The sequence below is a fragment of the Polyergus mexicanus genome, unplaced genomic scaffold (assembly GCF_030449975.1).
Source record: "Polyergus mexicanus isolate NDT 795.1 unplaced genomic scaffold, iyPolMexi1.0 SCAF_23, whole genome shotgun sequence".
Taxonomy (NCBI): Eukaryota; Metazoa; Arthropoda; class Insecta; order Hymenoptera; family Formicidae; genus Polyergus; species Polyergus mexicanus.
This window is the reverse complement of record NW_027223343.1, coordinates 2,703,954-2,717,286: the sequence shown is the minus strand read 5'-3', so window position 1 is coordinate 2,717,286 and position 13,333 is coordinate 2,703,954. Positions and strand designations below refer to the sequence as shown.

At 41.0% G+C, this 13,333-nt stretch overlaps 2 protein-coding genes across 2 annotated transcripts; both read right to left on the bottom strand.

Annotated features, from left to right (window-relative positions):
* Positions 1–2,819: 2,819 nt before the first annotated feature.
* LOC138942783 (uncharacterized) lies at positions 2,820–4,031 on the bottom strand. The gene has a single exon (XM_070313253.1). It carries the CDS (start codon positions 4,029–4,031, stop codon positions 2,820–2,822), a length of 1,212 nt encoding a protein of 403 aa, XP_070169354.1.
* Positions 4,032–5,726: 1,695 nt separating this feature from the next.
* Positions 5,727–6,833, bottom strand: LOC138942782 (uncharacterized). Its single transcript, XM_070313252.1, has one exon. It carries the CDS (start codon positions 6,831–6,833, stop codon positions 5,727–5,729), a length of 1,107 nt encoding a protein of 368 aa, XP_070169353.1.
* Positions 6,834–13,333: the final 6,500 nt, after the last annotated feature.

Genomic DNA, 13,333 nt, shown 5'->3' with positions numbered 1-13,333 from the left:
TTTATTTTTTTATTCTTTTTATTTTTTTATTTTTTTCGGTCGTGTGAACATGCTAGGGTTCGAACCTGGGTCCTCCACCTCTCCAAACAGGGTCCTAGTATGCTGAGCTATCTGGAAACTTATTAGAATAGAAGTTAAACGTAGTATTTATGGAGAGTAGTTCTTTATTTTTTTTATTTTTTTATTTTTTTTTATTTTTTCGGTCGCGTGAACATGCTCGGGCTCGAACCTGGGTCCTCCGCCTCTCCAAACAGGGTCCTAGTATGCTAAGCTAGCTGAAAACTTATTAGAATAGAAGTTAAACGTAGTATTTATGGAGAGTAGTCCAGCGCTAAGATAGGGGTCCTGGCGGTCCGATTGGTTCTCCCCATAGTGCCCAGTCCTCCGATAGGTTCCGGCGGTTCCGTCGATTTAAAAAAAAAAAGTGGGTTGGAAAAAGCGAGCCAAAAAAATAGTGCGAGGGAGAAAGCGGGTAAGATGTCTGCCGGAAAGCAGACGTGACAACAACCGACAAAATGGCGACTGTCGAGACTGGAGATGCGTCTAGACATAAGGCATCCAGCCTCCCCTCCCCTTACGGAAAACCGAAAGATATCGTGCGGTATACAACATCGTCCTATCGCCCCCCTTAGAGGAAAACCAGGGGAGATGTACGCTATATGTCGCCCACCCACTTCCACCCTTCCTGTTGAAAAGAGAAAGTTGGATAAGGTACCGCTAGAATAAACTAGATGCTATGACGTGGTAACGAACACGTGCGTGCATGTACGGGTACGATTGTCCGAGGGGGGTGCGCCCCGCTGCGCAGATAGACATACGGTAACAACATCGCTGGAGACGTTAGAAAGGGTCTTGGAATATATACGGGTACCTGAGGCTGTTTGACGCTGAGGCTTAGGGCAAAGTCTATGACGTCACAACAATGAGATGAGGAAAGTGTATGAAAAAAATTTAACAATTTAAGTAAAAAAACATCATACGTTTATTGATATTAATTTTACATAAATCAATATTCTTATTATATATATATATAACTAAGATATTACAGAGGAGTACATCGTCTATAACGTATTACAATTCGAGTTACATGATTAAACACGGCAACGCATAGCGTACAATGTTTCACTTGTTTCTTTTTTCGCGAAGAAAAATTTTACGAAATAAGTGTACGATTAAGCGATCGTTCTGTTCACAATCTTCGGTAAAAAGACTAAGAAACCGATTAAGATCATAACCGTTGCACATATAATATAAAAATACGCAACTATATTGTCCGCATGTTTGAGAAAAAATTCCTTGTAATTGTTGAATATTCCAACGATGAATGACGTAGTTTCGACGAAGTCGGAGGAGAAATCCGGGGTGCAAGGGTGGTATTCCGTAGCTGTCGAAGTATGTGCCAGTACCATGCTCGTCGAGGAAGAAGGCGACCCAATGTTCTCCAGGTCGATTGTGGTCATCCGTATTAGCGACGATGGCTGTCGACCTCGTCCACACCCTCGGGACTCTGTCGGCTGGATAAACTCCCGCATGCCTGGCATTGATGTGACGTAATGCTTGTAGAATTTCGCGAGAGTTCATTATTTTGACAAGGAGGCGAACGAACGAGCGGTATTATATATTCAATAACTTCGGTATTTACCTCCTTCGGTAGTGCGTCTTTGATCGTGCCGACTTGTAACGCTGAGTTTTCAATGTCGGCTTGTGTGGAGTTAGTAGTTGCTTCGAGCTTGTCTCTATCCAACGACGAGGATAATTCAGATTTTTCAAATTTCTCTTCTTCTTTTTCTATTGATCGCTCAGATTTTTGCAGATTTTTTTTCTCTATTTCATTTCTATCGCGCGAAATCTCATACGCGCTACTGATTTCCTCGTCGTCGTCGTCGTCGTCGTCGTCGTCACAGACGTTTAAACTCCAATTATCCGGAGAACCACAAGTAGCTTGAGTACTAACTTTCGTATTGCCGTAGACGATATTATTTCGCTCGATCAACCAATATTTTAATTTATATGCGTTGCGTAATGCGCAATGAAAGATTCCAAATTTTCGAAATCCGTGGTAACCACAATATCGTCCGCGCACTTCTCCCTCTGACAGATTTTTGAATGCGGGAGAAATATCTTCCAAATTATATATATTTCTGGAGAGTAGATTCCGCAAGTAGGTTTCTTTTTCGGCACCTCTGACGTAAATGTGTCGTGCCTGCCTTGTTATTTCACGTAGTTGCGATGTAAAATATTTCGGATTAGCTTCACTGTCGAACCATTCAATACCGTGATAATTTCGTGTAAGCCAGTTATTTTCATGTCTTACATTTCTTGGTAAATCGCCAAATGAATGCGGGGGCATCATAATCCAATGTCCGACGAATGGAGCATCAAGCGCGATAATAGCAACTTCCTTAGGGATAAACTTCGCATTGGCATCGCGGAAACCTTGTATGTCGATGACTATATCCATTTTGTGAAGACTGGAGCGCACTCGACAGCGCGGTTATAATAGTTTAAACTGTTCGCGAAGCGTCGACGTTCGTGTCTCGAATGAAACTGAATTCTTTTCTGTTATATTGTATATTTTTTGATATTTTATGCCCCTGGCATTTTGATCGAATGTGGAGGGGAGAAAAAGGAGGGAAATTTTCCGAGTATTACGTTGTAACAGTCAAATACTTGAGCGTGATAAATATCTATCCGGCAAAATCGACGATGACTTGACGAGACGAGTCGATTTCTATTACATTATCGAATTCGGCGTAAATAATACAATTAACGGTCTCAGTGAGAGCTTTCTCGAATCGCACTTTTAATCGCAAACTACCTTAATGTCTTACGAGATTCCAATGCCCAGCGTAATTAGCAGACAGATCGGGCGTGAGATCAAAAGCGAATAACGTATATCTCTTGGAATAATCGTTTCTACTTATAGAATTTCCTTCGTTCAAAAAATGGATGCCCGTTCCCGTGAAGAGAGTTTGATAAGCTTCGACGTAAAGCGGTTCCTCCGGTGAGAAAACCGGTTGTAACGGTCTACTAGGAATTTGCATACCGTCGACGTATAGCGAGAAGAAATTTATTCTGTAATTTTTGAAATTAAACGGATTTAATTTTCTATCGCCATTAAACGCTTTATTATTAACAAAGCTGACTATTATCCTTTTCGGAAGTTGACCCAGTATTACATTATCTAATGATTCACCCACAACACCACTGTGAATCGTAAATGTTTTAACTTCGACTCTCGTGAGCGGATATTTAGCCGTAACTTTACTCAACATTCTAGCATGCGCGAGTAATAATCCTGCGCTTATTTTCGCCCTTCTCACGAGTAAGCTCGCATCCAGTATATGAACTTTCGCCGATGAACCGTTACTGTCCATAAGACAGAACGAATCTTTCGAACGAACGAGCCTCAAGCGTACTTCTACACCGTTAATTAAAAATTTGTCTTGATTGAAAACGTCGCAATGGAGATATCCTACGAGATCTAGCGCGCGTCCGCCGTGAATGTAACGCGCGCGTCTCACGAGAGCGGAATTTGGCGATTTTGATTCCATCGGTTCGTCCATTTGACCGGGTGTATCCGCGTCCCATAGACAGGAGGTTAGATGGGAGGTTTTTGCGGGTGAAGAATAATTTAATAACGCCTCGATGTACGCGCGGTACGCGTAAGCGTTGTTTGGAGGCGACACGAGCTTTTGGTTGAAATACACGTCGATCTGATTGAACATGGAATGAAGTAAATGATTTACGGGGCCTATAGTGGCCGTGGCGGATGTGCCCGCAGTATGTCCCGTGGAATCGCCCGGTGTTTCTACGCGTACGCGGAGACTTAACATGGTGTGCGTGAGATCTAAATATTCTTCTCCGTGACCCGGAATGACGAATTCTATCGGAGAATCGTCCGAGAGCGAAGTCACGGGTTTGTAATGAATCCATTGCGAACTCTCGATACTTGTTTGCGTGGGAGGTAAAGAAAAGAGATCGAGTTCACTCTTTAAACACTCACTCGAATGCGTGTGAAGAAAGGACATGCTTATTTACCGCAAATTTTTTGTCGTCGCTGTAATTCTCACTGTTAGATGCGTTTAGAATATACGCCGTTTAAGAAAATATGTCGGATACGGTGCGCTTTCTAGCAGTTTTACGTCGTTTCGTGGATGTTTTAAGTCTTTTCACTGTTGTGCGCTTTTTTCTTCTCTTATTTTTCAATGTTTTTGTATTTGCTCTTTTTTTCCCTCGCGTCTGGCGCTTTGACGAACTTTTCTTACGCGCCTGGCGTCGACTACGTAATGTCGCGGATTTAGCGATGCGCGTGTTGAGCCCGCCGAAAGGAAACTGAGCTACATGCATTTTTGCATCCGACTTATAACCTGAGCCCTTCATCAGACTACTTATTTTTTCTTTAGCTTTTCTCTTAAGATTGTCGCGCGATTCTTCAAATCGGTGCTTAGCCGCTACTTTAAACGGCATATTGTTTTCAACATCTTCGATTATATTAACACCTGCCCGTAAAGCTTCTTTCCCCACAGCCCGTACCCCTCTGGTTAAATAAGGTAATACACGTCTAAACAGTCCTCCGAGAAAACTGCCAATACCGTGCCCTCGTTGATAGGGCGATCCGACGAAAACTCGCGGAATTCCCCCGCCACGACTGCCACCGTTTTGTAACTCGTCGTAATACGTCGAATAATAATCCATTAACGTTTAATTTTTTATCGCGCTCTCTAATTATTATTATTATTATGTTATCTACTCGATACGTCTAAAGTGCAATGTCACTGTCAGCGTTCCAAATTCGAATGGTATACTCTGTCCTAGTTGATCTCTTATATCTATCTCGATCGTGCGAAAAGACGTTTGACGCAGAGCAATGTATTGAGTGTGTGAGAAATGCTTTATTTGAGTAGACGCGAACGCGTAATCATTTCCAACATCAAGTGCGACTATTCGCAAAAGAGGAGATTGCACATCGCCGGTAATATAGGGCTCGCAAATATCGCAATAGACAAAGAGCTTGTCGGGAATACCTCGCAACAAACTAGCTGGTTCGGCGGCTATTATTACTCGTTCACGCGGAAATACGTAAAATGGTGATGTATAAATTTCAACATCGTCATAAATCCAGGCAGGTAAAACGCCCGATGTACCGGCATTATTTTCAATTTTATCATTTTTCTCATCGCCATTCTGTATATCAAAGGCGGTTTCGCTAAAAAGCCATAACGGTAAACGCTCCACAACACTAGCATTGAGCTTATTGTGCGTATCGAAGCCGAGTATTCGGCAAAGTTTTTCGGAAAAATTTACATAATGAATCATATCACATTTCATAATGTCGCAGGAAAGTTTCATAATAATTTTGCGCCCGATAATAGCTCCAAATTGCCAAAGGATATGCGAACCCACGGATTTTGCAGAGTAATTCACAGCTTCTATAATATGCAAACTTGAGTAAATACCCGAAGGTATTTCAGATTTCTTAGCGATGATTTTCTTTTTTTGGGGGCCTATCGTAAATTCTTGAATATTTATAAATCTTATGAATCCTTCTCCAGGGCGTATATGAAGAAAGCTAGTCGGAAATTGAATCTCCGTGAGCGCTACTTCCCAACGTCCTTGCAAGTCTATACGTTGAGGCAATTCAGTAGTGAAGCATGTGGTTTTATTCTCCGGAAAAAAACGCATACTGCTATTACTAGGGAGAATCATATAAAATCCTTCCTCCCTCATTTTCGATTCAAAGATTTTAAACTCGAAGCGGGTATCCAAGAATCGAATTTTGAAGGATATCCTTGCCAACTAACTAATAATTGTTTATTGTTACCACGCCCCCTACTTTTTATCACGCGTTCGACGATAAATTCTTCTTCTCGCAAGTTTTTAACAACAGATGCTAATTCTTGTTCGTAAAAAATTCCGTCTATAACTTCGCCCGCTAAATCGCTTAATTCGTATACGTGCGGTTTTCTCCATTCGAGAATACGGTGAATTCGAAATATTTCTTCGCTCCACTTTGCCTCGTATCCTTTCTCAAAGGCTACTTTTGCTCTACTGACGCGTACGAAATCGCCCACGTTATATTTAGCCTTTTGTCCGCGAATCTTTTTCTTCGCCCCATCGCCGTTGTCGTTCCAGCGACGATTCATATTTTCCCGCGCGCTTCGAGCATTTTCCCTCGTAACGACTGCAGGTTGCATTTTGATGGTGGAATGCCGAGTATGATTGTAAGCGCGAACGATATCCTGCAAAACATCGATGTAGCGTCGCGTATTTTTGTGCGTAAAATATCGCCACATCCGTTCCTTGAGCGTTCTATTAAAGCGTTCCACTATAGCTGCTTTAATATCAGGATTACGTGCTACACGAAATCGAATATCTTTTTCTTTTAAGAAATTTTGTACTTGCTGAGCAATAAATTCTTTACCTTTGTCGGTCTGCAAGTATACGGGTAGGCGCTCTTTGTTTCTCGAGAATATGCGTTGAAAGGCTTTTACCACGCAGGCAGCTGTTTTGTCGCGTAAAGGCTCTACCCAAGCGAATTTACTAAGCACATCGATAACCGCTAATAGATATGAATAACCGTCATTATAACTCTTGAGATTACGAATATCGATCAAATCGGCCTCCCATAAGTCATCGATATTTGTCACGTTATAATGTAAGCGTGGAAATTTTCGACGTACTGGACGATGTAACGTGTATGCGTCTTGCGATTTAAGCCAATCGACGACCTCGTTACGTGTGAAATTCGGTTTAGCGGCTCGCGATAAATTGGCCGTCGCCGAATAGCCGGCATAGTGCGAGGGACTGTAATACAATTTTTCGAGCTCCATCATTCGAGTTTGCTCCAGTCGAGCAATCCTTTTCTTTTCTTTGTCGGAGAATCTGCGTAGCTCGTTAATGTTTTGTCGTCTTCGTCCTCGTCGGCGGATACAAATAGCGTATCTCCTTCGCTCGTTTCGTCTACCTTACGGCTGTACGACTTTGAACGCTCGGTCGAAGTTTTCGGAGTGGAACTTCCGCGCGGAACCATGTTTTTAATACGATGAGATCGGACGAACGTATATAATAAATCATTATTTCCTATGAGATTGGAAGGAGTGCCTATGTCGCGCAGTAATCGAGCAAACTGAATTCTTCCGGTTGCTTTAAATGTTTTTCTCTCGCGTACCGCGTCGTTTATAAGTTCCGCGATATTCGAGCCCGTTACGACGGAGCCGTCTATAGTTACGAGTCCTCGTCTATCCCAGCTAATCTTAGATGTCGGAATATCGATCAAGTATTTTAATATCGCACGCGCTTTGTCACGATAAGTTTTCGGCACACTTCCGAGTATTTTTTTGATCATTTCAGCCGATTGCGCGCGTTTTTTCCCGAAACTACTGCTACTACTACTAGCGCTCCCGTCACCGCGGTCGCTGCTAATTAAAGCTGACGTTTCCATAAATTCGTTATCGTCGATATCCAAATTCGTGGCTTCGTTCTGCTCGTCATTAATGTCCTCGTCGTTATCCTGCTCATCCTCGCGTAAGCGTTTTTTAGCTTCCCGAGCAAAGTGAAGATAGCGTTGGAGTACTTCCTTATACAATTTCCATCTCTTGTCCTCGTCGACAGGAGTCGTGAGGTTGAGAATACGCCACATCTCCGCATCGAGTCGCGATAAAGCTGTTCCCGGTGTTCGTACTGAATTATTATTATTATTATTTACATTTTCCGCATTTGATATTTCAGTATTTTTCTTCGACGAGTTATCAGTCATCGCGATAGATGTCATTTCCGGCTGTTGCATTCGCTGCATTCTCTCAAGATTTTCGGTAGATATCAAAACCATTTTCTTAGCTCTCTCCATTGTTCAAAATACAGCTGATAACACTTTCCTTTTTTTTTATTATCTTTCCTAGAATGTACGGCCTGTATAGGATTGTATTTTTCTTTTTCATTCACTGATAATCTGAGATAATATAGCCCCTAGTATAGGTCCGATAAGATAGGGTAAAAATCCACCTCGTTGTACTAACAATTTTCTTTTAGTCTTCCAATTACCTTGTTTTGCCGCAACACGCCGTAGGGCCGTTTTATGTTTGGCTAATCGCTTTTTATCGCTACAACGAAGCGGTACGTTACCTTTTAACGTATTGAAAATGCACTCTTGAATGCACTTTATGAGTTTATTGTCAGTGGCACGTAAGAATGCTGTTCTTTGATTTTTTTTCAAATGACACAAAGTTTTTAAAAGACATATGTTTCTCTCTCCGATAGACCGTCTAGCATGCTTTATTGCACTATTCGATAATGTCAGCTTTTTATCGGGATCTTCTTTTTTCACCATTACGCTGTAATTACACGACTGACAAGTTGCGAACGGGAATTTTAACCTTTATACGCCCCCACTTCTATTGTTCGATCTGCGCGGAATGTAAGCGTAATGCAGCGTATCGTCGGGAAAGATACACGTACGAAAGCGATATTCGTCTGGAGTCGATTGTTTCAAATCGAGCAATAAATACCCGTGAGGTCTCGATGTAGCGTCATAGTAGGCTTCTTCCATAAATTTTGGATCATCGGGATATACCTGGCGTGCTAGATGACGTATTTGAGCGCGATCGCGTGGATTTTTGAAAACTACTATGTAATTCGCGTTGAGAGATATGTCACGCTGTCCGCGCCCTTGATGAAAGAGATTTTGCGAGATGAGTATAACACTGAGATTTTTATGATGACTTCCTTTGGTAAACAGATCTACGATAGCGTCGCACGACGAAGATTCCCTCATAAGATCGTCGATTATTATTAATTTTGGCGAAAGCGCATCGTTGGAATAATCTTCCGGACGCGGTAACCCCTCGCGAAATTCGATGATATTTTTCTTCGATTTTATCATAGCATTATTATCGTAACCGGTTTTTTGTGTTCTTTTCTCTTCTTCTTCTTCTTTTTCACTCGCGTCGCATTGTAAACGTTGATACGCATCTTGCCACTCGGCGTAATAAAATAAAATTCTCTCGAATCGAACATCCGACATGACGGATAAATGACGAAGAAACGTTTTCGCGAAAATTGTTTTTCCACATCCCGTAGGCCCGCAGACGATCGACGTCCAAGGATGTTTCCACCGTACATCCATTTTGCGAAATGAACGATTTGGCGTTTACGCGCGCTCTCATAAATAAAAAAGTAATCAGGAATATTTAATAACAATAACAAAAATACGTGCATCGAATATGTTTAATATGTAGATATATGTTGAGAGTAATAAGCTTATCTGCGCTCCGGAAGGCCCACCGCGGCGGCCGCATGCTCGCGCTAGCGTTTTCCCGAGAGCGTACAAGCGAAAAGCACCGCGGGCCATTAGCTGATAAGTAGCCGCGGGAACGATGCTAATAAGCGTATTCGCGGAGACGCGCTCGCTTCAGCGTTTTTTGAGCACCGCTGCTTACGAGCTTATAAGCGGTGCTCTGTGGACGCTTAAGTTAGAAATAAGTTGCTCGTTTAGCGTTCAACTAACATTTGATATTATTTTTGATAGAATGTTCTATGCGCAAAGTAAAGAAGTAAAGGAAATATTAGAGAGGGGTAAAGGAAAAATATAGTCTGTAATTTTTAAGGTGGGAAAAATTTCATATTTATTGATAATAATTTTTTATTTTTTATTTTTTATTTTTTATTTTTTATTTTTATAAAATTAACAATTACGATTTAAAATTATACGTACAATTTCATTAAAGCCGAGCGAAAATAATTCTTCAAATACAATATTGAAATATACATCTAAAAAGGTTAAATCTCTTATTTGCGTTTGTACATTGCGTTCAATTTCTTGAAAATTATCGCTAACTATGAGTTTTATAATTTCACGATTTATGTAAGCCGTTGGCAGTTTTAATTCTATCTCGTTCATTAAGTAATTGGCGCAGGTGTTGACGGCGTCGGTGATGGAAACTAGCTGTGACAATCGAGCATCCACACATCTTGTAATATTTTCCATGCCGAGAAAAGTTGCTTTCTGCATCACAATAGCGACGCTGTGCGTTTTTCGTTTCTTCAAGGGTGGCTGCGCTTGCTCCTCCGTCTCTCCATTACTCGCGGATTGTTCCACATTTTCCTTGTAAGTCACTATCACAGCCCGCGTCCCGTAAGCGGTGGTGAAGCCGATGGAAATATTGTTGATGATAATCGGACTTGGTTTGGTTTTTTGATTCTCACTCAAGTACAGTCCTATCTGCTCCATGTTGAGTTGAAATTGTTGCCAGGTGACGGCATCGAGGCAAATTCCGTCCGCATAATTACCCGTTAATTTAACAATTGGCGCGAAATAACCTTCGTTTGTTGCTTGCAAGCCCACATGTAGCTTCTTAGTACACGATGAATTAAGGGCATACGTTGTCGATAGTAATAAGCATCGCTGTTCGTTTCTTCTATCGTTGTCGAACTTGTTGTCCGATTTGCTAATATCACAAACGTGCGTAGATTTAACAAAATCGGTTAGATTTTTTTGATCACTGGAAACTTCTTTCGCGGCAGCCATTGTTATTACTTTTTGAATAAAACTGAGAGAACACCAGGCACAACAATGCCGAATTCTTGTAACGCAGCCGAAATGAAGACTTCATACGGGGAAACTCGAATGAAGGATTTACATCTTCTCGCGCTACTTATATATCGAAATATAAAGAAAAGTGGGGGGAAAAGTTTGTATAGACAATTAAATAACAGGAAAAATCGTGATTTTTCATGTTCAATCTTGTTCAGTTGGCTAAAAATTACGCGGAAAAACATCTAGAATCATCTAGAAATTAGATTCGTTACAAGAGAAAAATTTTTCTCTAAACTTTTTTTTTCTCTAAATACATTTACAATATGTTATAAAGCGTAAATAAATGTTTATCGCCTGTGTAATAAATTTTTATAGATTGTATTGTAAGAGATTATATTGTAAAAATTTTATAAAGGAGTAATTTTCTAATCGACATAACCCCGTCTTTTCTACGAAAATTTTTAAAAACGTTTATCGCTACAAAGCTTTTACTTTAGGATCGCTATAACAAAAGTAATAAAAGTAAGTAAATAAGATAGTAACGTGATAAAAACTAATATATTTTTTTTGTCTACTTTATCGCCTTTTTGGAAAACAGGGATTCTTTTTGTCGACGTTCTTTTGCCGGCGTTTTTTTGTTTTCTTCGAACTAATCTAATCTAACTACCTAGAAAGGAAAATTTTTAAATCTTTTAAAGACTTTTCCTTTTTGGAAAAAAGTGGGGATATGCGTTTAAATAAATTCTCCGTGCTGAAGTAAAAAAAGTTAATTTCGAGTTCGACATCAACCGAAGTAACGCGAGTCGTTCCGTGGAAAATAGAGATATCGGGTATTTCGCGAGTAAGTGACAAAATGGCTGGCCTTAAAGAGCTATTAGGTAAGTGCATAATTATAGGCTCGAATTTGTCGCCTACGTTAAATAGTGAACGCTATTTATCAGCGTTATCGGACGAATCGGCGGAAATAAATTACTCAGTTTTTCGGGCATTTGCGTGTGCTAGTTCGAATACTATACTCGCTGTGCTATATAGACTAGGCTATTTTGGCAATTATGCCGAGTTGTTACATATCGCGGGTGAGATAGTAGAAATGCGCGAAGCATTTGACCACGAGGAGGAGGATGCAGACGGTCTTATAGCCTTCCTGCTATCAAACCATCGAGGAAACCGCTTAAACGGTAAGCAAAATGTTTTTATTTATATTGTACAATTGTATTGTAATCGAATATGATAGACAGTGATTAATCAAAATTTTCAAAATCATAATTTGTAGATCGAAACACATCTGCGACTGATGGGCGAGAGACTCCCTCTCAGCTTCGAAAGCGTCCGGCTGAAGAAGAGCTCGAAACAGGAACTTCGAGTAAGTTTCGCATAAAAATAAAATAAAAATATTAATCTTTATATACTGATTCTATATTCAATATTGATAAAATATTAAATTTTAGGAAGAGCACGCTCTGCCGAAAACGACAGCGAAGCTGATATCACGACATCACCAGGTGAGATACAAAATTTTGAAAAGAATAAAAATAACGTAGATGTAATTTTTATTTTATTTATAATTAAATTTTTCTTTTGTTTCGACAGTGCAGAGAGATGGTGGTGATGGTGGCCAAAATGAAGAAGCGACTCCTGAAGAACGAACAGCGCAGCTCTGCAATAACGAGGAAGTAACCGACGTGGATGAGAATGAAGAGGAAGTCGTCGGTGAAGAACGCTGTAATCCCTCGTCGGAGACAGAAGATGGTGAAGAGGAGCCGGAGGTGGAAGAGGAGCAACAACGTCATGAGGTCGGCGATATTAATTTTAATTACGTTGATTTATTGGCGGAAAATAGGCGACAATTTAGGAGGTTCGGCATAATCGGAAGAGAAGCGAGTTTCGCGATTCGACCGTTGCTTGAAGGCGGAGATATTTATCATTTGCTAGAAAACGCGTTCCGTGAAATTCACGCGTATGCGATAAATTCATGCGAATCTGGCGATTATGTGGGGTTATCTTTTCATTCTGCGGATTTATCTCATGGTCCTGCCGGATTATCTTTTCGTCCTGTGCGTGACTTGACACATGAAGATATTTGGGGAATTGTGAGTTCGGTAGCGCAGAGCGCGGGAGGTCTCGATATTGCGGAACGCTTCGATATTCGAGTTTTTAACGTTACGGTTCCTTTAGGGTGGGGACGTGTGAAATTAACACGCGAAGATATTGCGAAGCGTTTGATACTAACAATAAAAATTCCGATAATTTATGTTTTCCCCGGGCTCTTGTTGTAGCGAAAATTTATTGCGAACGCGGTAATTTACGTACGGGAGAATTACATGAAAAATGGAATGCTGTAAGATGCACGCGATCCCCTCTTCAACGGAAACTCGCGTTACAATTAGCACGGGATGTCGGTGTTACGATACCTGAAGAGGGCTGCGGAATTCGGGAAATCGAACGCTTCCAACGTTATTTCGCCGCTGACAATATCGCGATAGTTGTATATAATTTTAGTACTTTCGGTCTCGGAGAAAAACCTATGTACGACGGAACCGCAATACTCGCTTCTCTCGGACGGGAATCGTCGCACCGATTAAATATAATGTATTACGAGAGCTCGCGACATTACAATCCTATTTTAAATTTAAAAGCAGCCGCTGGTTCTCGTAATTATTGTACGTCGTGTAATGTAAGTTTTCGGGACGAGTTAGGTCATCGGTGCTTGAATAAATGTCCGCGCTGTTTCGCAGAGTCGGCATGCGTCGATTCCGTTGCGCCTGTGAAATGCGATTCATGTAATCGAACATTTTACGG